Raw genomic sequence first — 27,962 nt, 5'->3', positions numbered from 1 at the left:
CCTCGATAGGTATACCATCCGGGCCAACTGCCTTTTTAGATTGCATTTTCTTCAAAGCCTCTGTAATTTCTTTCTTTTGAATCTTGCGCGTGAAGTCACGATTTATCTCATGAAAAGGAATGAAGAAGTCTCCAAGATCCTGGGCATGCCTAAACCCTAAACCCTTTCTAGAAGGTAGACACATCAGGTCTGTCTAAAAGGTACACACATCAAGCTCCTCTATTAGACAATACAAAAAACCTTTAATGCCTCGGACTTCTACTGCATCATCACACAATACTTCTCCTGTAACAAGATCCTAATCAGTCCTACTTTTTCCTTGATGGTCATCACAATGGAAAATTGTTCCTTAAACTTTTAGTGTTTTATAATATACACCACATGCCTTGGAAACATTTTAGCAATTTCTTCAAGCTTGTATCGAGAAGAATGTATTACAAACCATATCAATTTATTCAACATTGTACCCTTGGAAAACTAAAATGTACTAGAGGTTTTCAAACCCCAAGACCAATTTCCTTTTGGTTTTACTCCATAGGAATAATGTTCAACACCCCGCAATCAATTTGATTATCAATCATTGCTGTTGCAAACCTGTCAATGCCAAAAAAAGACTTGTTAGTAGCAATTTGGAGCACAATTCTGAGACATTGTCATGATCAGCCTAAGTTATCCATCAAGTGAAAAACTTATTTCAGGCTTATTGCCGAAACCTACACAAAATGTTCACAATTTAAAGCATGGTAAGTTTCTAGAACAAGAGAAAAAATGCTTCTATCTTTCTATGAAGATAACAAATCATTTATGGAGTTCACAAATGATAACCAGGAGGCACTCATGCTCGGCTCGGATCCTAAGTTGCAACAAGTATGAGACATCTATTTGTCTCAAATCTGAGAAGAGATCCAAGCTACAACATTAAAAGAGAAAATGCATACTAAAATGCAATAAAATGGGTAATCAAATGTAGACAAGGTTCATAGATATCAAAATCAGTAAAGATGGTTCGTCATTGTATACAATATATTTGTTAAGAGCTTGGCAAATGAGTTCTTAACACTTGAAAAATCAACAATGAAAGAAAAGAGAGAGAGAGAGAGAGAGAGAGAGAGAGAGAGAGAGAAACAAAACCTCTCTACAAGACAGGTAACATAGACATCGAATTAATACCAATATAAACCTGATGAATATGATGCTCAAATATCCAAATGGAAATAACACGTTAAACATTGCAGGGGTGGGAGGAGCATACCTGAATAAGTAGAAGTTGAACAACGGTCCGACACTTGACATCGCTAATGGCAAGACACAGGATCTGCTCGCTTGATTTCTCCATTTCATCATCAAGCATGGCTGATCCAGAAAACTCACCCTGTTTGCTGGAAGAGACTTCAGAGCTACTAATCATATGCACACTGTTCATTTTATTTAGAACCCTTGAGAAATCAGGAAGAGTGGCAGTAGTTACTTCTTTCAGTGATAAAACCACTTCTAGCCACTTATCCTCAGAAAATAAACCACCTGCATGGCTCATAAGATGAACAAAAGCTGCAATACTAATGCCAGCAAGGCTTTGATGAGGTCATTTTATGAAACTTATCAGCAACATTAGCACTTTTTGAGCAAAGGGTTAACAGAGTTGTAAAACTTAACAGTAGCAACTCGATTGAAAGAATGAAGTTCATGAATACACAGGTGAGAAGGAACTCACTCCTGAAAAGGTGATTTTCCAAACTTCCTCGAGGCATGAACTCGCAAAGGTGCATCCATTCAACTTCATTTATGTTTCCTTGGTCATTAATCATTATTTTTGTATTCTTTTCTGTGTTAATTACTCAAGATTCATTATTTCATGTTTTAGCAGTAAGATAAGACTTCCACATAGCATAGAAATTTACAAATATAATACATTTAACAATCATAACCATGTTAGCTTAGAGTAAACAAAACCTGATACCCATATGATCTAGGTCATGTAGGCGCAGATAGAGAATATCACAACATTGAACAGATAATACTTACAGGAAGGAAGTGGAACTTGAGACAGAAAAATCCTTGTCCTACATGGAGGCCCATAAACTAAGATAGTGGTCACCCCTCAAGCATGTTCAAAGGAAAAAAAAGAAAAAGAATAGAGAAAAAACAAATCATAAAGTACCAATAGGAAAACAGAATAGGGGGAAAAACAAATCATATAAGTATTATTGAAGAAAAACAACTTGTATATTCCAATGTAGAATAAATTCATATGACAAATTAGTTAATTTTTAATACATTAATAGGATAAATCCAAATGAATATGCGAAGTCAGAATTAAGACTGCAGAACACTCACTACAGCAGCAGCCTCTTTTTAATAAGAAAGGATGTTTGATAAGAAAAGATCAACCCTTATACTGGTGAAGACCTATATATAATGGGCAACAATCCACTATTACATGACAAAGCTGCAAAAGAAATTACAAGATAGGTAAACAAAAATAAAGGAGCTTCATTGTATATTGCAAATGAGATACAGTATTTCTAACCTAAACATAGGCAACAGATCAGATTCACCATAGACTTTATAACTATATGAAACATATTCAAAAGTTCAACTTGAAAGAGCCAAAAGACTAATTCACTTTCAGGAACCCCGGGCAGTTGCTTGGAAACAAATATCAACAAATCAGCACCTCAATATACAATGAGTCTAGAAATAGCAGATAGAAAGTTACAGACCTAAATGATAGGGGAAAAAAATCAGAAACAACTTATAGTAGGTGATGGTTCGATAATCTTTATAATGATCATAAGGATTACAACTTCCCATCAAGGAATAGCCTCAATATGGACACTTCCTAAGAGGCAAAGACCTATATACAAGGCACATGCATCCCAAACTGGGTATTACCAACACTCAATTTCTCTGTTCCTGCAATAGCCACCTATGCCTGCAAGACAAGGTTAGGTGCCTACTAAGCCATGAAAATAAACAGCCCTAAACAATATGGGGATTGGTGTCTCCACAACAATACTTGCTTTTTCTTGAAAGATGTGCTACCTTAATAAAACAAAAAGGTAAAGGTGGACCAACACGACCCACTGAGAGATCGTCCCATTCAGAAAAAGTTGCACCAGCACATGTCTCTGTTAACCCATAACCTTGACCTATTGGAGCCCTGAAGAGTTAAACCGCATTAGTTTCTATAAAAATACAATTGCTTGTGAAAATAAGTAAAAGACAATACAATCAAAGCAGCATGGAGAACAAGAAAACTTTACCAAACCAATAAAACTCAAGTGCATCATATTGCCCAGATCAGCAAAAGCACTCAAACATTCATAGAAACCAAACCCTATAATTCGGCAAAAACTTCTTGGGAGTTTGATGATTAAGAATCACCATAACATGATCCATTGCAACGAGGCATGGTCACTAAAAGTTGCTACTATAAAAGTTCTAGCACTTTGTTATATAGTTGTTCCAGTCAGTGTTAAGCTTATTTCATATCTGTACAATATTTAATTTCAAATATAGAAATGATAAAAAGAGATTTACTCGACACAGATGTTGATAAACCTTTGGGTATCTCCAGACAAAAGAGCACTGCCACAAAGCATAAAACGAATACGTCCCCCCAGAATACATCTTATCTTTTTAAATACAATGACATCCCAGAAAAGCTTTTCTAGTCCGGATGCACCAAACCAACTTCCTTCAATAGCAGAAAGTCAAATATGTGTCAGGGGCAAATAAGCCAAGTAAACATCCTCAGCGACAGCGATATCTTCAAATTTCACATATCCATCAACCATAGAGTTTCAAGATACCAAATCTCTTAGCGGCATTTCATCGAATACTTAACGAGCACCATCCAGAAGCCCACAATTCCCATACATATGGATCAAGGAATTTGAAACGGGCAAAACCAAATCAAACCCCAGTTTGTACAAAATGCAATGGAGGATCTCACCTTCGTAGACCTGATTCTGGTGCGCAGAAGCATTGATCAACAGGGGAAGCGTGTACTTATTCGGCAAAACTCTGCATTGAACCATCTGGTGATTGAAGAAATCGATGGCAAGCGCAGGAAGCAATCGAATGAGGTAGCCTTTTGATGATGGTGTTGAAGGAGAAAATGGTGGGTTTGGAGAGGTGGGTGAGGTAGAGGAGCGCATGGGAGATAAACCCATCGGACAGGGGGAGGGCGCAGAGCCTGACGAGGTGGCCACAACGACGAGGCGGGCATGCAGGAGAGCGAGATCAGCCATGGTGGTACATGGCGTTTCGCGAAGGAACGTTACAGTTTGACGTCGCCTAGCTTGTTCAGGATGATGAGCAGCACGGAGTCAGGAAGTCGATTGAAGTGGTCCACCACCACCATCGACATCCCAAGCCACTCTGTAATGAGAGAGAGAGACGGAATTTTTTCGTCGTTAATTTGGTCGCTAATTTAGTAAATATTTTGAATGTTAGTGACAGATAGTTTTCTGTTGTTAATCCATCATAAATTTTTTAAGAAAAAAATCGGTCGCAAATTTCTGTCTAGTTAACAACTTTAGACATAACCAATTTTATGTCATGAATAGTAAATGACTGCACTGTAAAACAGTTATGTGTGGTCCAGCATCTTTTATCTCATATAATGGTTGTTTAATATAACCAGTGGAACAGAATATTCTCTCATTTTTTACATCTTGAATAGATTCTTCTTTTGTATTTTAGAGGATTTTTTTTTTTTTTTGTATTCACTTAATTATGAACAAACCACTTGAATCCATTAACAACGGGTATCATTCCCCTATAACAACATTCTCTTTCAACCAAGCAGTTTCTTAAAAACTGGCTTATGATATGAAACTTTGAGTGTTTAGAGATGCTCTCATTATTCTCAATAAATTAATTTTGAGTGATAAAAAAACTAAACATTCCATCTTTTAGGACCAACACTTGTGATGTTATTTGTGGTACAATATTAGTCTCTATATACTTATTACGATTCTGTACAGCTGGGATTACCTGTCAACTTATATAAGATCTAAATCAAAAGTGCAGGTTCAATAATAATTCCGGGACCACTAGGTCATTATCAGGATCCGGTTCCAGGTGAGTCGAATGATCCAATCCTTATTACCATACAGTTCAACAATCAATAATTGGTGCCTATAATAGTAAATCAATTTCTAAAGACAACCTCTTGACCCACAGCACCAACTTTGAGAATTGCAAACCCATGTCTATCAATAATCAGATTCATGCCAAAACATCAACCACAAACAAGTGTGATATATTTGAAATAACTGGATTTTTCAAGGTTGAAGGTCCACATCAAAGGCTCAGCCAACATACATTTGTCCATCGCTCAAGTGGTTGTATACCATCATTATTTCAGAGCAAGACTTGGCGCCATTCATCTGGTGGCCCATCATTGTGTAGCCCCCCTTACAACCACCCTATCGACATGAACATTGTGTAGCTAAAAAAAATGTTGCAAGGCCCCTTCTATAACAATTTACTTGTCTTTTGTATATATATATATATATATATATATATATATATATATATATATATATATATATATATTAAACCGCGTGCTAAATGGGTTTTTCAGCTTCTTGGGTGCTTTTTATGCTGTTCCGGCCCTATAAATATATTGAGCATGGTTCATTTACTAAGAATCCATACCTAGATCATGTGTTTTTGATAAAAAAAAAAGATATTTAGAGCCTCAAAATTTTACAAAGATTTTGGATCGTTGGTTTTTCGAATTTCATAAAAACCCACCCATGTATTGGAACCAAAAGCTTCAAGAGCTGATCTCTATAAAATCAAGTACATAGATCACATTTATATGGTCAAAATTTAAAAATAAAATGAAAAAAGCCCAAAAAATCTATTTAGCATGCCGTTTAGCACCGACCCATTACTCTCTCTCTCTCTCTCTCTCTCTCTCTCTATATATATATATATATATATATATATATATATATATATATATATATATATATATTATATAGGGGAATGAAAACCGCCCCAATGAAACCCCTCCCAATCTTTTCCAATATAAATTTTTTGGTATCTTTTTTTTTAATTCTAACCATGCAAATGTGCTCAGAATTTTTTATTTACTGTAAATCAACACTTGAGTCATGAATTTTGGATAGAAAAAATTATATTTGGAGCCTCAAAAATTATGAAAATTATAAAAACTTATTCATGCATTGAAATCAAATGCTCCAAGAACTTATTCCTATAAAAACAAACATATAGATCACATCTGTTTAGCTAGAATTTTGAAAAAAACAGCAAAAATTCAATAAAAAATCCATTGGAAAGGTTTGGAAGGGTTTCCCATTGGATATATATATATATATATATGTGTGTGTGTGTGTGTGCATGCATGCCAAGATTTTCTAGTCTTTTGTAAGTGCAAATGACTTATCAAATGGAGTGGGACCTCCTTGTTTGAGTTTATTTCTCATGTCTAGCACCAGATCTACATGTTTATTTTTAGTGGGAAACAACTTTTGGATCACCCTATATGTTTTTTGGGCAATCCAAAAAACAACAGCTATGAAGGCATCAATTTTTTTCAACTAAAAAGAGTTGAAAAAACACAAATAAAGAGTTGATTCCTACTAAATAGAGCATGCTCAACACATCTACGAGGTTAGATTGTGTCAAAACAACTTGCACCGTGAGATTCAAACTAGATTGTATGTACAATCATTTGTACCAAATATAAACACTATATATATATATATATATAGAGAGAGAGAGAGAGAGAGAGAGAGAGAAAGAAGGGGCTAGCGGACAACCTTTTACTGGAAGGCACCCAATGGACACACATGCTAGTAAAACCCCTTTAGCGTCGTTTTGTTTGCTGGTAATTGTTGCCTTTTTGCAACACAAAAATAAATGGCTGCAGGATGGGTGCCGTGCGCATCTGCTGGGTGTTCACCCAGCAGGGTAGGCATCTCTCTCTCTCTCTCTCTCTCTCTCTCTCTCTATATATATATATATATATATATATATATATATATATATATATATATATATATATATATATATATATATATATATATATATGAGACTGAAGTGCAAAACAAGATTTTCATGTTTTTTTTTATATCTGACCATATGAATGTGATATCTATTGATTCCTATGAATGTGATATATGCTCATCTTTAAAGGGATATCTATTGAATCATCTTATTGATATGCATAAATAGGACTTTTTAAAGCTTGAAAATTGATAGCTCAAAATTTTTGTAAATATCAAAGCAACCAAAAATCATGTTTTTTTAAAAAAAAAAACATAACCCAATAGTTGATTCCTTGCAAAGGAACTGTGCTAAACGTACATGCAGGGTCGGATTTGAAAAAAAAGGCATAAAAAATGCCTAGTTCACACTCTAACCACAACATTGGTAGCCATAAGTAATGCACTCATTACTCATGCATTTTCAGTCTGACCAGACAGATTAACTTAACATAGTTTATTTACTTTAAAATATTCTTTAAATTAATAAATTTTAATATTCAAATATATTAAAAAAAAACAAAAATTAAAAATTAAGAGTCTAGATTTTATATCAAATGGTTAAAAAATATTTGATCAAAGTATATGATCTACATGATTTTGTTTAGTAAAAAATAGGTTTTGGATCATGCAATTGTAATGTCAAATAAGAATTATCAAGGGCTTAAAAAATCAATGGTTCACAACGCACCAAAATTTGACAACTCAAAAAATCATGATTTTACTTAAAAATAAAAAGTGCCAACGCATGACCCTTATCAAAAAAATCGTGCTAAACAATTTATGATGTTAGATTGAGCATAAGAGAGGTTGTTAACCTGAGTGCTAGCTAGTGTACTCCTAGCCAATGCACAAAGAATCTCTCTCTTTATATATATAAAAAATATTTGCTATTAAGGAACTAATGAGCTAGAAATCATGTGTAAGTTGTATCGACTCAATCTAACCACATAGATGTGTTCAACATGATTTGTTTGCTAAGGATCAAGCCTTGGATCATGCTTTTCTAATATAAAAATGTGATATTTTGAGTTATAAAATTTTGGCATATTATGGGCTGATGATTGTTGGACACCTTTAAAAACTTAATAAATTATCATAATCACATATTCAAAACAAGTTTTCTACTAAAAAGACCATGTAGATCATAACTCTAACATTCAACAACAACAACAACAACTACGCCTTCATCCCAAAACAATTGGGGTCGGCGATATGAACCAACAAAGAAAATCATTATGGGTCTTCCACATGAATCCTTCTCCTCCATTCATTTTTATCCAATGCCATGTCCTCGGTGAAGTTCAAAGCATTCATATCCTTTCTTATCACCTCCATCCATGTCTTCCTAGGCCTACCCCGACCTCTTTTAACTAATATATTTTTCCATTTCTCCATCCTTCTAACTGGAGCATCATTAGGCCTTCGTCGAATATGTCCAAACCACCGTAAATGATTCTCTCTCATCTTATTTTCAATGGGTGCAACGCCTACCTTTTTACGTATCTTCTCGTTCTGAATCTTATCTTTTATTGTATTTTCACACATCCATCTCAGCATACGCATCTCAGCTACACTCATTTTTTGAATATGATGTCTCTTGGCAGCCCAACATTCCGTACTATATAGTAAAGCGGGCCTAATAGTCGTCCTATAAAACTTTTCCTTCAACCGCAATGGCATTCTACGATCGCACAACACTCCAGTTGCACTCTTCCATTTCATCCACCCAACCTTTATCCTATCATAACTCTAACATTGATCTAAAAAAAATAAAAATTTTGAAGAAAAAAGTAATTTCTATCTTTACCTTCATTAATAATCAATATTTACACATATATATATATATACATATACATATACATGTAAAAATTAAAAAGAACGGCAAGAAAAGGAAAACTAATTGATTATGAGTATAATTGTTACAAGTGTAGCTTTTTGTGCTTGGTGTATTGCAAAATATCACCAAGGGGAATAATATTGTGGGGTCTAGGATGTATTATCATCAGAAATAATTAGATGCTATATATTGTGATAAGGGACAGCTATATATGGTGACAAGGTTATGTGTTTTTCCTGGGGAAAAGGGGTATTCAAACAAAATCACTTTACTTGCCTGGCTTTTTTATTTTAACACCCAGTAAACAACATCCTTCATGTTTCTTGTCTCTTGATGCCAATGGGATGTTCTGATGTCCCCACGTCAAATTCTCTTTGCCTTTTCCCCTTAAGAAATTATTCGACAGATCGAATTTTCTGTCTTGTCACCCTAAGAAATTTGTCAGCACTCGCTAGTAGAGCCAATATGAAATGTGACCCTGCTGCTCAAGTCAATATCTGATCATACTGCTCTTATGGTTACCTCAATGAAAACACCCCGGCCATTTAAGTTTTTCTCTGTATGATGACAAATTCCAGGGTGTTCGTAAGTGATTAGAAGTGTATTGTCCACTCGTATCAGAGGATGTCCCATGTTCTGAGTGTGAAAAGATCAGGTGCAATATGATTGCACAAATATTTGTGCATTAAGCACCTTGTCATCTTGAGACAGGGCTGTCAGTTGTGGGGCTCAAAGCCTGATGAAGGGTAATCAGATGGTTAATGCATAAATTTTGTGCCACGTGATTGCACCCCATCTATACTCGTTCCTAGTGGTGTCAAAACTGGCATTGGTGTCATCAATGGCGAGAGTGAAGGAAAAAGGTGGTTGGTGATTTATAGGCTAGAAAAGCCCAGATTGTGGCTGCCATTGAGGATATCCAGTCTCACATTTCTCAAGGTTGTCCAGTTTTGATGGACAGAGAAATGAATTTACAAGAAAGGTTTTATGAGATCTTGAAAATTGAGGAAGCTAACTGTCGGCAGATCACAAAATGTAGATGGATCAACGAAGATCAGAACACCCACCATTTCAAATGCTGGCTACCAGAAACTTGCAGAAGAAGCAAATTCATTGGGTTCAAAAGGAGGATGGGTGTGGACCGTAGTTCTTTTGATGGGTGTATGGATCCTATTGTCTCTTCATCAGAGAATGAAAGTCTTCTCCAACAACTAAAAATGAGGAGATCGTTTCCAAATTCTGTCCCACTAGTTTGTGCAATTTTTTGTACAAAATTTTCACTAAGTAGTGACGAGAATGACTCCCGTCCTTCAAATAAAATCAAAGAGCTTTTTTTAAGGGGTCGTTACATTCAGAAAAGTATTCTTATGGCCCACGAGTTGGTAGTGTCTATGGCTAATAGTAAGACTCCGTCTGTTCTTTTCAAAACATATCTTGCTAAAGCCTATGATAGGGTGGATTGGTTTTTTCTGAAAGATTGCTTTCGTCGTTTTGGGTTTGCAGAGATTTGGATTCACTGTATCATGTGTTGTGTATCCATGCCTAGATTTGTGGTTGTGGTTAATGGGGAGCCTGGACCCGTGTTTTCCAGTAGTAGTGGGGTGAAGCAGGGGGACCATCTCTCCTCCTTCCTCTTCCTTCTGGTCATGGAGAGACTTAGTCGTCTGAGGCTGAAGGTCTGTTTCTTCATGTGTCTGTCAGGGGTTTCTGTTGGAGCCATTCTTTTTCACTGATGACGCCTTATTTTTCATTCGTGATCAAAAGAGATCCATTGGCAATTTTTTGGATATCATTCATGATTCAAAGGGGAAATTGGGTCTTGTTGTTAGTCTAGGGAAATCTGTGTTTACTCCTTTTAATATTTATCTCAGTGATTGGTAGGAGACTCAGCTTTATATTAAATATTTGGGGGCTTCCTTTATTTAAAGGTTCCCTAAGCCTTGCTCTTTGTGAACCTTTATTGAAGAAGTTTAGCAGTAGACTTCAGAATTGGTGCAGCAGGTCCCTTTAGATGGCAGGGAGATTGGTTCTCTTTAAAACAGTATTTGGCCGAAGCAGGTTATATGCCCCCTCTGCGCCCCCTCTGCCTGTTCGGGGGTCCCAATGAGCGCCACATATGTAAGCATGTGCGGCTCGTATCCCCATGTTTTTCAGCATTAGTTAGCATTGGAGTCCGGTGCGATTGCAAAGACTTAAGTACCCTTTCCGCCATTAGTGTTGTAAAACGACGATTCTAAAAAAGGAGCGGTTGCAAAGACTTAAGTACCCCGAAGATGGTTATTTAAGACTCAGTCCCTGCACTGCAGGATTATCCGAGAAAGGAATCCCCCCCAAAGGCCATGAACATCAACCCTCTTGCTCTCCCTTCTCTTTCTACCTATGTGCACATCCAGCAGTCGATCCTACATTGCTCCATCAAGCACCGACCGACCTGCACACTGATTGTAGCATGATTCAACTTGAGGAGTTGTGAAGGCTGATTCAAAGTTTTTGCCCTTACGAGAGGGGGGGTCCAGGGGCTCCCCCCGGCGCGGATCCTACTGCGCGTTCAACGGGCGGGGGGGTGCCCTTGGCAGGAGGTCTCTGGGGGGCAGCGCCCCTCAAAAGAAATTTTTTTTTGGCCTTGTATAAATTCTTTCTTTTCTTTTCCTCTTGTAACTGTCGAAAAAGAGCAATAAAGTTTTTTCTCTAGGTAGCCATTGTTTTTTACTCCCTCACGGATTTGAGGGGAGGTTTTTCCACATAAATTTGTATGTTGTTGTTTTTTGTTTGATCGTTCTTGTTTATTGTTTTCTTCCGTTGTTTCTTGCTCGCAGTTTTCGTAACACCCTTTTTTCGTTATTGGTGTCATGAAACGACGATTCTAGAAAAGGATAATTTTTTTTTTTGCTATGCGATTTATGAAAATCGTGTTGCGATTTACGAAAATCATGTTGCGATTTGCCTTTTTTTTGTAATGCGATTTACGAACATCGCGTAGCGATTTGCATTTTTTTTTTCTACTATGCGATTTTTGTAAATCGCTACTCGATTTAGTGATTTTCAATTTTTTTTTGCTATGCGATTTTCATAAATCACTAATCGATTTAGCAATTTTGCATTTTTTTTTGCTACACGATTTTCGTAAATCGCTACTCGATATAACGATTTATAAAAATCGTATAGCGATTTGCCATTTATTTATTTATTTTTGCTACACGATTTTCATAAATTGCTACTGTGTGTAAATCGTAAATCGCGATGCCGAACTCCGCCCCCTTGAGCACGTACGATCTTGGCCGTGATCAGGTTGTAGTCGTCAGCCGTCTCGATGGCAGTCTTGAGGTTCGTGATGGGGAAGCCGTAGAGGAACGTGTCATTCTCGACGGTGGCGGGAGGTGGGTCATGTCGGAGAACATGATGTTGGAGGTCGAGATGAGGACCTCGCGGTGCCAGAACCCGATGAATGCCCGTCAGGACTTGAGGGTGCGAACATCCATGTTGAGCAGCGTCAGGGTGGCCTGGAAGGCATAGCCCTGATTGGAAGTATTGCCGACGTAGGGGTAAACGAATTATACTTTGAAAGACTTTGTTGTCGGTGTACTGGAGGAAGATTCTATTATAGGTGTCCCACGAAGGTGGCTGAGGGGCCGCCGTAGTCGGTTGCCCGCTGAACGAGGGCAATATTTTGGCCACTGCTAACAGGAAGATGACAACCATCGCCATCGGATCGCCGGCTCTTTGCCTCCCTTAATTTCTTTTCTAGAGAGAGAGAGAGTTTTACGGTGTTTCACGGGGAATGAAGAAGAAGATGACGACAGAAAGTTTAAACAAAAAAGAAAGAAAGAGCGCTTCAGGTTCGTTTCACTGTTTGGACCTTGAAGAGTTAACATCATCCTCGACTTTCTAGATGGAGGACATTTTTGTTTTTTTCTCGAACTGTGGTTTCCTTTTTTTAAATAAAGAACATTTTTGTTATTTTCTTGAATCGTCGTTTCATGGCAAGAATAGCAAGAAAGGGTACTTAAGTCTTTGCAACTGCACTAGACTCCGATGCTAAGTGATGCTGATACACACGGAAATACGAGCCCCACGTGCATATATATATATATATATATATATATGACGCTCATTCGGACCCCCGAACATGCACTTTAGCAAACAGTGCATCTTCGGGGGAGAACACACAACACCCTCTCATATTTGGCAGCCTTCCTATTTACTTGAGTTTTTGTTTCTTCTTCCTAGTGTTGTTATTTAGAAGAGGAAACAATTATGAACAAGGTTCCTTTGGTACGACTCTCCATCCAACTGTCATATTCATCTGATCGCCTGAGATAAGTATGTAGACCAAGAGAAGGTGGTGGTTTGGGGAACAAGTCCCTTCGTGATTATAATTCAACCTGCTTGGCCAAGCAAGGTTGGGAGGTGATCATGACCTTCCTAGCTCAGTGGTCCAACATGTGGGGGAAGAGTGATCATCTAGAAAATGTGACCCTTCAATCTGATCTGAATGACCATGTTCAGTGGGCATGGTAACTCAGACTTATCTACCAAGGTTGCGTGGGATTTCATTAGGCACCACCACCCTATACAGACCTATTCAAAACTTATCTGGTTTTCAGGACATTATAATCAGCGGGCAGCTCTCACTCGTTATTTTGCCTACAATAGGAAACTCCTTACTCATGATCGGCTTAAAATAATGGGGATGGAGGTAGTTAGTCGATGTTGTTTTTGTGAACAAGAGGAAGAATCTGGTGATCATTTGTTCATTCAATTTCGGTGGACTCTAAGGATTTTGAAACATATTTGTAAACCAGTTTGGAAGGTTTGCTTTCCAAAGTAGATGGGTGGCAGATTCTCTTGAGAGATGGGGAAATCACAGGTTCAAACCCAACCATTTGAACAGGGCTTGCCTGTTAGCGTTTCAAGCATAGTTACTAGAAGCTGCTTTTCAAAAACTCACTTCAAAAGTGTGATACTCCTCGCTTTTATAGAAATCTTGATTCTCTCACTCTTTTCCTTATGCTTTTCACCCGCTTCATCTATTCTTCTTATATGTTTTTTCACTCTACTTTTTTATGTTTTCTTGTGTTTGGTCTTGCGCTTTTCACTCACTTCCATGTGCTTTCTTTAAATTGGCAATCATTGTATTTAAATTTTGTTAAAAATTTAATTATTGCACTAAAAAATTTAAGAAGTCACTTTTATTTTAGTTTTTATTTGCATTTTATTTCTATTCTCATTCAATTCTTATAATGTTTTGTTTTATTCCTCACTTCTTACTTCCTATACATTTTAAAATGCATTGCTTCTTGCTTTCCCTTTCCATACCTATATTCTTCTCGGTCCTGCAACCTTGGTGTCAAGTAGTAATTTGAAAATTGTGACACCTGCCTAACCTTATCATTTTTTAAAACAAGAAGTTCCCTGTCATGCAATTTAAAAAAAAATATGCTATGCACCAGTTAGAGAATAGGTTAGGTTCAGAGAATAAGTCTATGGATCACCATGTTGTGTGGCGTTGGCGCAATTCAAAGCAGAATAAGTCTATGGATCACCATGTTGTGTGGCGTTGGCGTAATTCAAAGCTGGCCCCCACCTTCGTTACACTAGGTCAAGCTAAACTTGTTCAGTATTTTTTAATAACAGGTGATAGTTTGGCTTAACTCTAAGGGACCATCAAGGTAGATTTCTTAAAGCAGGGTGGTTAACAGAGCAGAGTTTCAAGTAGAGGTTGAAATGTGGGTTCATGTACTTAGTGGAATTTTCACTGATTTGAACATCATGATTGAAGCTTCTAGAAAGGATCAGGTATCACTCATCAGTGGTCCACTGGAGGGGGGAGGGTCCTGTTGGGAAAAAACAATGGACAACAGACGAATCAAAACTTTCCCACAAGTGTGAATCGATGGAAACAATACGACTATGACAGTGAAAGAAAATACAAACCAACAGCGAAAACAAAAACATCACTCAACGATTTATGTGGTTTCCTCTCAATCTGAAATATGTTCACGGCAACCAATAGGTCAGCAACTTTCACTATCTTCAAACAAATATTACAAAGTGACCAAGAGGCATAAACCTTACAAACACATAAGGTGTAACTAAATAAACAAGAGGATATACCTCACTGAAGAACAAAGAACAAATACTCTGAAGAACCAGCCTCACGAAGCTGTCCTGAAAAAAGTGTAGCATCACTTCTTGCTTTGTTTTCACCACACCCTTTTGGTGCCCTAAAAATGTTTCTCACACTCTTCTGCTCTCTTGTTTCTCTCTCTACCCTCTAATCCACCAACCTTTAAATAGAGGATGAGACCCACATTTAATGTGAGAAGACTAAACGTCTTTCACAAGTTACAATGCATTTGAAGTGATACCACAAATTGCTATCCAGCAATACCACAAATCGCTATTCAGCGATACTGCAAATCATTATTCAGTTGTTGTCATAAATCACTATGCAGCTTAACGCACTCACCATAAATTGTCATCGACAAATTGCTGATCCTCAAACTCTGAATAGCTGAATCATCATTCAGCTGAGAGGACTTCTACAAATCACTATCCAGCGAATACGAAAATCGTCCTTAAAAAAATCAAGCGTCGTGCTTGAAAAATCTACTGCTATACTGAATATGCATTGAACCAATGGATCCCACTAAGAAGGGAAACCCAACCGGTCTCATAGCCCAAGTATGGAGTATCTGGTATATCTTTTGTTGGGTCACCCTCACGTTAAGGTTGGATATGTTCATAAAGATATAAATGGTCTCGCTCTCTTTCTTGCAAGAATAGTCACTGCGAACACTAATCGTCAGCGGTATAATATGAGTCTTTACTGGACTCCTCCCCATTGTAAATTTCTTTGTAATCGTTTTGTTTTCAATAAACAGGCAGGGTTCTTGCCTAACCCCAACTTTCTTGGTCGAAAAAAAATATGAAGTGTGATAGTTAAATAAGATTTCACTTTTTGAATTACAAGAATGCCCTTTAAAAAGTATCTTGTGCATTCTATATTGTTGGAACTTGGGCTTAAATAGGTTAGAGATTAACAGGGTGGTTGAGTAATTTTCTGAGACAAAAGCCTATATAAGTGGGGATGACACTCTTTCTCTTTCAACATTTGCTTGAGAGACAAAGGGTGTTCTTTCACTGCACAGTAGAACTTAGAAATTGTAATAACTCAAGGTTTTTGTTTGCCATGTTTTTGCATATTTAATAGTATTAGATATAATGATCAGAGTTGTTGAATGTCATTAGTTTTCTTATGCTAATTAAGTGGTCACAATCTTAATGCACTTTAATCTCTCTATGTGTTTGGGTATGGCCCGACACGGCGCCAACTTGGTCCGGCCCAATTCGGAACCTTTTAGGGCTTTCAGGCTTGACCCAGACCCAAACCCACTGAAAGCCCCACTCCACTCCTGCATCATTTTCTCTGGGTTGGAGAAGACCCGATTGAACTTCTTCCAATCAACTACAACTTTCAAAAATCAATGAGCAAAATCAACTTTTTTAAGATGTAGATCTGATTCATGTTGATTAGGTGGAACCGATGGTGGAAAGATATGTGGGCACATACCCCAATAAGAAGATGTGTACCCTGTTGTTTATTGATGGGTATAGAAAGGTCTAAAATAGATCTTCACAAGATATTTGGGTCAAGGAAGGAAAGTCCACGTGAAAATGCTTTTGGGTTCAATCGGGTTTAAGTGGATCTAGATATTTTAAAATTGGGTCCAAGTCTTTGATGGGTTTTGAAGTAGTACCTGGGCCAAATTAAAAATGTGAGTTTTGGATATGGATTGGTATAAGAGAGAGTTTAGGTTGAATGAGTGTAGAAGGTTTAACAAGGTATTAGGGTTCAACGGGGCTTGGTTTGGTGAGTTTTGTATCCAAACTGGATCTAAGATTGGGTTGGGGTGTTGAAAAAGGTAGATAACCGGTTATGGGGAGTGAAACTAGTTCTTAAATTCTGTTGGAGGGTTTTTGGGTGGTCTCTTGCACTGAACCAGTTCAATTGGGCAACCCCACCTCCCAAGATGGGAAGAGGTAGAATGGGAAGAAGGGGGTTAGGGTTTTACAACCCACCATCATCTTTATGAGCCATCTAGAAGCGTTGCTGGACAATGGTTGGGGATGGCTGTCTGCTCCTTGCTCGCCAAAATTTGGCCTATGGTAGATTGTAGTCAGACCTTTTCGGTAAGAAAAGAAGGTGGGTAAGGGGGAGCCGTTAGGTGGATGTGGAGAAAGGGCCACCAGCCAATGGACAAGACCATTGTCTGTCCATGGTGGCTGGCTAGTGGTGGTGGTGGTGTAACCTAATGGTTTCAAAATCCAGTATCAATGGAGTCATTGAAACAAATTAGGGATGGCAGTGGGGCGGGGAGGGGCGGGGCGGGGGACAAGGTCTCCACCCCCGCCCCGCCTCAAGATTTTATCCTCCACCCCCGGCGGGGAATGGATTTTATCCTCCATCCCCGCCTTCATCCCCGTTTCATGTCCTCCATCCCCGGTTCAAACGGGGATGAGGCGGGGCGGGGCGGGTGGGGATATTGTGGGGAAAAGTGGTCGGGGCAGGGTTGGGGCGGGGATCGTGGTGGGGATGGGGCGGGGCGGGGAAAAGTGCACGTCCATCCCCGCCTCCACCCCCGGACGGAGATGGATTTTAATGTTGAGCTTTTTTAATTGTCATGGCCATGATCTTTATTTATAAGCATTTTTTAGGATTGGATTTAATTCAAGAGATACTGCCTCATAAAATCTAATAACCCCCTTCATAACTATTCATTAGGATACATATAACCCATAAAGCCATATAATTATATTTTATAATGAGCTTAATGAGCCTATGGCTCTTAAGGTTCTATTTGTGAGACCCTATGACCATACTATATTCAAATTCGGAATTCAAACAGCAGACAAAGGTGAAGAAAAAGATAATGGTGGTGGTAGTCGAGGGAAAGAAGAAGAGAAATGTGGTAGTGGTGTGGAAGAAGAAGGAAAAAGAGTTGTTGATAGTGGTTGTACGAGCAAACAATTTGGCAAAAAGCGAATGTGGGAATCGGAAGCAAGATATTTTAAAATTTATAAGAACCACAATGAATCAATTTAAAAGAAATAGGAATAAAAAAGAAGTGATATGCGATCTAGTAGGAAACAAAATACTAATAAAAAAGAATACAAATAAAAAATTGATTATTCTTAAATTTTATGATTTTATAGTATATGAATTAACTTTTTCTCAAAAAAAAAATGATGGTTGTTAATTTAAAGAAAGTATATAAGAAGAATGCGAGAAGCATGAAAGAAAACACATGAAATACATGGAAAAAAATCATGAGTGAAACACATAGGAATCATGTAGAGAAACATGAAAGAAATGTGTGAGAAGCATAGGAGAAGCATAGGATAATCAAGATTCCTATCTAGTTTTTGGAATAGAGGAGTTTCAAGATGTCATGTTCAGCTACAACTTTATTGGCACATCTTTGCATTCAACCTTGATCTCTTCCACATTTTTTTCATGTTTGCTTTACTAATTCGGTTCTGATACTAAATTCTAAATTGGCCTAATCAAAGCTTGATTTATGAGAAAAATCTAACCAACTATAAATTATTTATAAAAGCATAAAATATAACAGAAACTATTGTTGAGCCCACCAGTTGATAGGTTGTACCCTAAAGATGAAGCTCAGTCAGGTGCAACGGCACACTCAAAGTGTGCAATGTAATTGCACTTGATCCACCTAATGGGAGCATAAAGTTACAGGCAATAAATGTCATTCACAATTAAGGGTGGGCATCGGGCCAGCCTGTTTACTAACGGGTCAGTTTTGGGCGGTTCTTAATAGGCTCGGGTTTGAAAAGCAGCGCATGGCCCAACCCATTAATGTCAGCGGGGGCCTGGATAACCCAAACCCAAATCCATTTGTAAATAGTAATAATTAACAAGTTCTCAACTTCTCATGAATCCAATTCTTTCTAGTTTTCATAAAATTAACCTAACTAATTAGGTAAATAGTAATAGTTACCAAGTTATTGTATAACATTTTTTTATTTTTATATTATTAAAAAATAATAAATAATTCAGGCCTATCGAGCCGGCCCGACCCAAGTCTGGCCCACGTATATAATGGGATGAGTTTCAGCTTGGTAACTAACAAGTTCGAGCCTAAAACCTTGTCCTAAACCCGGCCCATGGCTAGGCCGATCGACTTGGCCCATAGGATCGCCCGGCCCATTGCCCACCCCTATTCACAATTAGTAAAGTTAATTGAGATTAACTTTAAAATAAACGAACTGAGGTGGTACCCATGTGATAAGCGGGGTCCTGTGCCAAGCTGAAGGCTCAGGTTCGAATCCCTCTGCCACATGGGGCTTAAGTGATGTCTGTTAGGGGTCTGCCTAACTCCAGCTTGCCTTTAAAAAAAAACTTTTGAATCAAGGGAAACCAAATTTCTCGAAGCCTGGAGATTTTGTTCTGTATGGTCACATAGATTTTACACGAGAGAGAGAGAGAGAGAGAGAGAAACATAAAAACGAAATTACGGATGCGTATCTCACACGAGAACAGAAGGGTGAGTAGAAACAACAGTTCATACCAAATTACCAATCATAGCCCCCTTCTCTATGGTCTCCGGGGAAGGAAGGAAACGACTCTTGACCCTACAAAAGCTTTATTTTATTTTTCTTCAGCACCAACAGCACCATCTACGTTTTCTCATAGCAAAATTTGTTCTCTCGCTGTTCAATCTCTGCTACACTGACATATTGATATGACCAACTTTTGCTTTCTGTTGGGTCCACAGGAGATCACCCCCTACCCAATTTTTTAAATACCCATCTGATCATTTTCAATAGAACTAGCAAAACTGGCCATCTTTTCCTCTGCTGAAAACTGCCGTATTTGAAGCTTCCCTCTGTGGGGGGTTCTCTTTCCATTCTGATTGTGGGCAATGGCTGAGGAGAAACCTGAGGAGGATTTGGAAGAAGGGCTTCATTCTGTTGGTGATAGTAGCGAGGACAGCCTTAGTTTCCGTTCATTGCACTCTTCCTTGAATCCCCTTGAGTCTAATGGTGATTCTCAAGAGGAAGAGTATAGGTACTCCGATGTCTCTGATCTTGAGATGGGTGTTGTTGTGGTGGATCCACATTCTGAGTGCTCAGATGTGTATATGGGAAATGAGGGAGAGGGTGGTGCGAGTCATGAGATAAAGGTGCATTTGGCAAAGGTAGAGAGAGATTGTAGGATTTGTCACCTTAGTTTAGAGAGTGAGAATCAAGAGTCGGGTGTGCCCATTGAGCTTGGATGTTCTTGTAAGAATGATCTTGCTGCTGCCCACAAGCAATGTGCAGAAACCTGGTTCAAAATCAAAGGCAACAAGTAAGTTTTTCTGTTTTTTTTATTCTCTGTTTTGTGAATTTCTTCCAAAGACTCCATTTTTACCATAATTTTTTTTTTATTCTTGTTCCCGATTTCTGTTTCTCAGAATGGTCTGTAATGTCTGATTTGTTCGTCATATAAGATTTTGTTTGTTTCTTTGTGTTGGTATTCCTTTTCCTTTTCTTTTCCCTTCTTGTACTTCTTTTTCTTTCTTTTCTTTTCTTTTTTCCTTTGGTTGCCTTCTTTTGGGTTGGGTGGTGCTTGTGCTTTTTCTTTTTGCGTACTTCAATTTGTTCTCAAGCTTATGAAAGGTATGGAGTGCCTTTTGTCATCAAAGGTTGGTCTGTGAGATGATGACTTGTTGGTGGTGGTGGCTTTTGCGGCCAGTGTTTTACCGGGAGTTTTCAGCTTTATAGTTTTCTTTTACCACTATTAACATCAAATTTGGAAGATATCTGCGTTTGACTGACTCAATTATTTCTTAGTTCTTATTGTTGAAATGGAAAATCATGGAATCGTTGTTCTAATTCAATTTGCAATCTGTATTGTTGCTTGGTGTCCATCTTATGTTATTTCTCCCTTTATTTGTCTTTCTTTCTCTTTGGAGTTATATAGGGGAACATTGAAGTTCTTTTTGGCCCATTTGTAGTCGTTTCATTTTGTTTTCTCTTTCTTCCCCCTACCATGTGTATGGTTCTCTTGTGTGTATATGTGTTTTGAGTTGGATATTTGGGCTTATGGAAAAATTCGATTGAGAACCCAGGTGTAAATTAGTGGAGTTTTGGAAGTGAAAGCTAGGTTGTTTTCGGTAAGGTATTGGGTAAATCAAGGATATAGAACCGAATGTCTAATTTTACTGGGAATGGAAAATTTGGACTCTGGAATGTTCCGAAGTTCTCTATCCTTGTGTTAACTGGTTTCTCCCCAAGTACAGCAAGCCACCTTTAAAATGCAAATCACTTTGTGTGAAACTCTCTTGGGCGCTAGACAGTGCCATTACAGAAGATCCCATGCTTCCAGCTAGTTTGCAGTTTATAGCAAAGTCAATCGCATTCACAATAGTGCGTTTTGAGTCTTTGACAGATCTGAAAGTTTTCTGGTAATCTAGATTCAGTTCTAACTCTATATTCCTTTGGCAGGGCAAAGCTTGATTTTTTCTTGAATTAGTGCAAACTCGAGTTATGCAGTTGGAAAAAATGTTGAGAAAATGCAATATATGCAGAAGCCACATGATTTCCCATTTACTGTTGAAATTTTAGTGGACCCTAAAATGCTCTCTCTCTCTCTCTCTCTCTCTCTCTCTATATATATATATATATATATATATATATATATATATATATATATAAGATTTTCATCGGTTTCTGGAGATCTGGTGTTTTTTATTTAGATAAATTCCTTCAGAGTTGCATTTAGCATTTGTATATTGGCAAGGCATAGGTGCTTGAATCCAGCCACAGCTTGCAGCTATTCATTATAATTGTTTGACCTTTGTTTGTTGCAGACGTGAGGCATTTAGTGCACTCATGTTGAAGGTATGATGTCTTTATCAGAGGGCATGCTTGGATGCACCTACTTATCCACAAACATGGGATGAGGTTTATAGTTTCTTCATGATGCATTTATCCCTGCTTATCCAATTTCGTGGATAAGTTGGTATCCACACATGAAAAGTAATCGTTGATTTACACAAACCTCAATGTGAAAACCTAATTCAACCAAATCAATAGCTCTAGTTTTAGTTTGATGGAGGCTCAAAAGAAAATGCATCTGAGCTTCAGATAATCTTAAAGCAGAGTGTCTCCTTCCATTTTCCCGTCTTTTTCCACTCAAGCAAGTAAATAAAAGGCAATGGTTTGAAGCTTTAATTTGGACCTTAGCTGCTCCACCACTGTCAAAAGTATCTTTTTTCTGCATGCCTCTCAACATTCTAGAGGCAAATCCATGCTAGAAATGTATCTTAGCATTCTATTATATCTCTTCATATAATAAATTTTAAGATGATCATCAATCACATTTTGTTCAATGCCTTCAAAAAAAAATGGCATATGCATTGAGGGGATTGTGGACTTTTGTCGCATCCTTATGCAGTTATTGAAAGGACAATGAACAAGTTAACAAATGTGATCTGTGTGAAATAAAAAACATATGTGGAAAGAATTGTTTCCATTATGTTTGATATCGTATATGATAGATGAATTGTTAGTGGCATATCATTTTGACCAAGTGGTCCTTGCGAGATCCCATCTTTTTCAACTAAACAAATAGCTTGAACCGTATCAATAATAAAAGCAAAAACAACAATAGTTAAATGATTTATGAGAATGTATCAACATATTTTTGACATGCATTTTCTGGTTGATCAATTACATATTTTTACATTTGCCGAACCTGGAAACTCCAGAAGGCCATATGCTTTCACTCTTATAAGTATCATGCTTGATCTGGCTCGAGATAATCAGAGCTTGCATCTATATAGCATTCAAGCTGACACTTCATGTAACTGGATATTGTCCCTGTCCTAATATTTTATGGAAGTTTCCTGCCCTAAGCTTTAAGTTATGCTAGAGCAAGGACTTGATACAGTTTTGAATGCACCATTCAAGTGGTGATTTTCAAATACTTTCAATATTGGTTCTTGTTTCTTGTCTTGTCTAAGAACAGATGCTTTAAGATAGCTTCAAAACAGGCAAGCTCTACTAGGAAACTGTAAAATGCATACGGAATGGGTGAGCAAACAGGACCATTCATATCATTCAAATGTTCATGCTTCAAAATTAGTTTGCTCCAGCCTCCACATAATGAAGAAAACCACACAGGGATGTCTTTACTTGCATCATGCACAGTGTTCCCATCTGTCATGTATTCTAGCATGTTACGGATGTTGGGCCTGCTTGGTGTGGTTGTGCTCAATTTGTTTTCATCAGCTTGCTGCTCAACTCTTTCAAGAGCTTTCCACCGGTAGCTCTCTTTTCATCATTTTGTTATGTGGGTGGAACATGAAGAGTGTAGACTCATAAGTAAGCCATATACATGGCTTTAATAATGATCATGATTTGTGCCGATTCCTGGAGTTCTCTTCAACATGTTCGTTTGCATGATGGATTGTTCTTGCTGTGGCATCCATAAGTGAAAACACAATCTGCTTTCTGATATTAATATTGAAGAGGTTTGTCAGAAGCTGCCAAAAAACCTGTAGTCCATGAATAGACCACATATATATATATATATATATATATATATATATATATATATATATATATATATATATATATATATATATGTGTGTGTGTGTGTACTGGATAACTGGACGAATTGATTTACCAGTTAAATGCACATGATATTGGCCTATTTCAGTTGGACTACTGGTCAACCTTCAAATGGAATTCATAAATTTCTTACAAACACGAGAACGTGAACAGTACAGCTTGACACTGTCAGCTTGGGTCCTAATGCCAGTTTATTTTGGACTTGCAACTTTATATGTTCATCCCCTTTTCACCATTTCAGCTTTGTCAAATTCTGGTTGACATAGCTTGTGACTGGTTACATTATCGAAAACTCGAGATCTTCAAATGGTCAATATGACATATTCATTTTCTTCAGTGTTAACACCTCAAAGAAGCACAAACGGCAAAAATTAATTCTAAACCATTATTCTGAGAAAACAATTTGTTACATACACTGAACATAAAATTGGTGAATTGAATTGAACAAGCTTAAAAATTCTTTTGATTACAATTCTTAGTTCACCTTTTTCAAGTTCTCATTAGGAATCTTTGAGATACTGCAAGTTCTCATTAGGAATCTTTGAGATACTGCTGAGGTTAATTTGGTCATGGTTTTAGAGAGCTTTTTCATCGTACAATGATGTACCAACATCCTTTTTCTCTTCAGGACTTGTGAGATATGTGGCTCAACTGCACGCAACATTGTTGGGGTGGACAATGCAGAATTCATGGAGCAATGGAATGAAGCAAGCACTGCTCCTGCACCTCCTCAAGAGACAAGGAGCTTTTGGCATGGCCATCGCTTCCTCAACTTCCTGCTGGCCTGCATGGTTTTCGCCTTTGTTATTTCCTGGCTTTTCCACTTCAATGTCCCTTCTTGACTCCAATTTCATTATTCTTGAATTACTCGATTTACAGTATCAGAACATCTTTAGTTTGTATTTCAAGTCCTCACCATGTTATTTTAAATGAAAAAGTATTTAAGAAAATGAAGATAAAAAAACAAATTAGTATGGGAGGTGTGCCTTCTGTATCAGCATTGCTTCTCTTGGTCTTGTTTATGTTGTATCATGTAATCTAAATCAAAACGTTGGTGTTATATAAATCCTTCTTTCTGGTGATCTTACCACAAGCTGCAAACCCACATTTAATGCTTCTGTAGGTTGGTACCTGTCAGGCCATGGAATCTTATTTGATATGTGGGCCGCACTTCATGAAATACTTGCTGTATGATTTAGCAACATGGGAATGTGAATGACATTGATAGAGTTTTTTTTTATTAATGTTGAAAAGGGGAAACTGGTTCAGGTGGACGCTTTGGTCTATGGTCCAACCCCAAGTAGTTAAAACCAGTCACCCGTATCGATCAAGGTAAGTATCATCTTTCTTGGAAAAATATAAAGAAATAAATTTGAAAAGCTTTTAAAATACAAAAAATACAAAATTTTGGGTTTGAAATATATAAATATAAAAAAATTTAAAATTATCGGTAACCACGATATTTTCAAAATATAGTGATGCTGGTTAAAACCCTTCGGTAGCTCATCTCACCTGTGTATTGGCCATAAGTGAAAAAATTAGGTCAAAAACTTTTTTCAACCCTTGGTTTCTTATTTTTTCTAGGTTTCACATGTTATTTTCGTCTGGTTTTGTCTATTGCTGTTAATCGCTGGTGGTAGATTAAACAATTAGATATTCAAAATGCTTTCTTGTATGGTTACATATATGAGGAAGTTTATATGGATTAACCTCCATGGTTTGAAGACCCCAAACTTCTTAAATATGTTTGTAAGTTACAGCAATCATTGTATGGCCTTAAATAGGCCCCACTGCCTGGTTTTCGCCTCTAAGTGAATGTTTACAGTCCCTGGGTTTTGTTAATGCTAAAACAAATACATCATTATTTGTTTTAAAAAACAAGTGTATTTTAGTTTATGTTCTTATATACGTAGATGACATAATTTTGACAGGTAACTCAGATAAGTTTATAGCATAGCTATTGTCCAGATTCAGTTTTGAATTTGCTTTAAAGGATTTGGGGTCTCTCCATTATTTTCTTGGAATCTAAGTGCAGACTACCAGCACAGGCCTAGTCTTATCTTAGAGAAAGTATATATATGAGTTGCTAAAATATGCTGGCATGACAGTAGCCAAGCCCATGAGAACTCCTCTGATGCCGTCACCTCCATTAATGGAAGAATCAGGAACAAAGTTTAAAGATCCAACTCTTTATAGAAGTGTTGTAGGGACACTTCAATATGCCACTATGACACGCCCAAACATATCCTTTGTTGTTAACAGGGTATGTTAATACATGCATGCGCCTACAGATGTCCATTGGGTAGCGGTGAAACTTATTTTCTGATATCTCATGGTCACTTTGGATTATGGTTTTCTCATTAAATCCTCTCATGATAGAGTTATTAATGCGTCTGGGCAGGTTGTCCTGATGATAGAAGGTTCACTGAAGGTTTTCTATTTTCTATGGACTGAATCTTGTGTCATGGTGCTCTCGAAAACAAGTCATAGTATCAAGGTTCATTACAGAGTCAGAATACTGTGCTCTTGCCAACACGACAGCTGAAGTTGTTTGGCCAGGGATCTACTACAAAAGCTTAATGAGTGTTTGGTTCAAATTCCCACTATATGGTGCAATGATTTGGGTGCTTCTTATCTTCCAGTTAATCTTGTTCATCTTAATAGAAGCAAACACATTGAAATAAATGTGCACTTCATTCGAGAAATAAGTTCAGGTGAAACATGTCTCCTCGAAAGAAAGTAGTCGATGGTCTCACCAAACTGCTTCGTTCAAATCATTGAATGGACTCTGATTAGATCATAGGAGTTATCGTGGATTTAGGAGGAAACTAAGCAGACGAAGGAAACATTAAGGGATAAGGAAAATTCTATCAAATAAGGAAACTTCTAAGGTAGTTATGTATCAAATTCTATCAAGAGTATAGATACATCTTTTCATAGTAGAAAGTTGGGAGAGATGTTTGATAGAATTGCATACCCCACAAAACGTGGGATGCTAAAACCGTGTAATGATGTTAAGGAATATAAATACACCACCTCTCCTCTCTCTAGATTCATTGAGAGAGAAAGTTCATGCGTGGACGTAGGTCTTAATGATCAAACCACGTAAATCTTCTTGTATGGTTACCGATTTTCTGTTCTCACTCTCCTGCATGGTTACCGATATTTTGTTTTTATCGCCTTGTGTGATTATCATGTTTTTGTTCTTGTGAAAACATCGCCTTGTGTGATTATCGATATTCTACTGTTATCACATTGTCTGGTTATAGATTTTCTGTTCTCATGTGAACAAACTCAAATCCAAAACACCAACCTCTGCTGGTCTTGTAGGAGCAGACAGTGCACATCACCTTGTGTTGGGCTGTTGCAAGTTCGAATCCCAATGATATCATTTTTTTTTAAGAAAAACGTAAAATTTCATTGAGTGGAATGAGGATGATGAGACATCAACCATACAGTCCCAATGATATCATTGTATAACTGGTAGGGGTCTGCCTAAACCCAGCTTGCCTTTCAAAAAAAAAAAAAAAACTCAAATCCAACACTAGTTTTGTAGTTAAACCTATCTCATTTACGACTGGAATCTGAACTAAAAAACTTGTTTGCATTCAAACTTGTTTCAAATAATGTTTTTCGTCTCTTAATTTACGTATAATTTAGATAGTATTTTTAGTAAGATTTCCAATTTACAAGTTTTTTTGGATGATCAAGCTGAGGGATTAAGGCCCCCTCCTTTCCAGTAGACAAACCTTACTGGTGGCTATACAACCAGGCAGTTATTCAACGACCCATACCAGTGGGGTTCGAACTTGCAACGTCCCATCGCATGGTGACTTGCACAAACTGCTCCTACCAAACAGATGGAGCCCCTATTTGCAACCTGACCCTTGTGTACTCGACCCCATTCATATTTGAATCCATTGGCCCATACGGGTCTACAGTTTGAGTCATATGTCAGACTCAAACCTGGACACCAATTAAATTGAATTAGGTCTACCTGACCCGAACTCATTTAACATATATGTGAGGGTAGACATTAAGTACCCCAACCTGGCGGGCTTTGGGGTACCTGAAACGATATGACTTGGGCCCTGGCTGCAGATTGCCGACCCGACCTGTTAATAGTCGAGCCTAGGCCTATGCGACTACTAATTGGGCCCTTACCCCATCCTGGCCTAAATCAAGTTTGAATGGGCTTCGCCTGGTCCATCCTGTCAGACCCTTGCTATGCCTTATTCAGGCTGACTTGGGTCTATAATTTCAGTCATACCTAGACCTAGACTCGAACCTGAACCAAATTGGATCGGATTTGAATCTATCTAGATCCAATTCAAAAACGGATCCGAAAAAACCCCGACCGGAACCAACCCAGTTAAGGATTTTAGGGACGGTGGAAACACGAAACTCTGAGGTCTCAAATTAACAAGACCACGAGGGCCCCTCCTAAAACC

General features: G+C 37.7%; 1 protein-coding gene and 1 long non-coding RNA gene across 2 annotated transcripts; one reads left to right on the top strand and one right to left on the bottom strand.

Annotated features, from left to right (window-relative positions):
• Positions 1–312: 312 nt before the first annotated feature.
• On the bottom strand, positions 313–2,102 carry LOC149823207 (uncharacterized). Its single transcript, XR_016435056.1, has 2 exons — positions 1,253–2,102; positions 313–594 (listed from the first exon to the last, which is right to left on the bottom strand). It is a non-coding gene; the product is annotated as an uncharacterized LOC149823207 (long non-coding RNA).
• Positions 2,103–19,814: 17,712 nt separating this feature from the next.
• LOC149823206 (uncharacterized) lies at positions 19,815–24,442 on the top strand. The gene is made up of 2 exons (XM_090019901.1): positions 19,815–20,242; positions 24,140–24,442. Exons 1-2 carry the CDS (start codon positions 19,815–19,817, stop codon positions 24,351–24,353), a joined length of 642 nt encoding a protein of 213 aa, XP_089876027.1. The 3' UTR covers positions 24,354–24,442.
• Positions 24,443–27,962: the final 3,520 nt, after the last annotated feature.

This window comes from Nuphar pumila, chromosome 10 (genome assembly GCF_984573655.1).
Source record: "Nuphar pumila chromosome 10, dmNupPumi1.hap1.1, whole genome shotgun sequence".
Classification (NCBI taxonomy): domain Eukaryota; kingdom Viridiplantae; phylum Streptophyta; class Magnoliopsida; order Nymphaeales; family Nymphaeaceae; genus Nuphar; species Nuphar pumila.
Note: the sequence above shows the minus strand (reverse complement) of the source record. Positions and strands in the feature narration are given on the sequence as shown.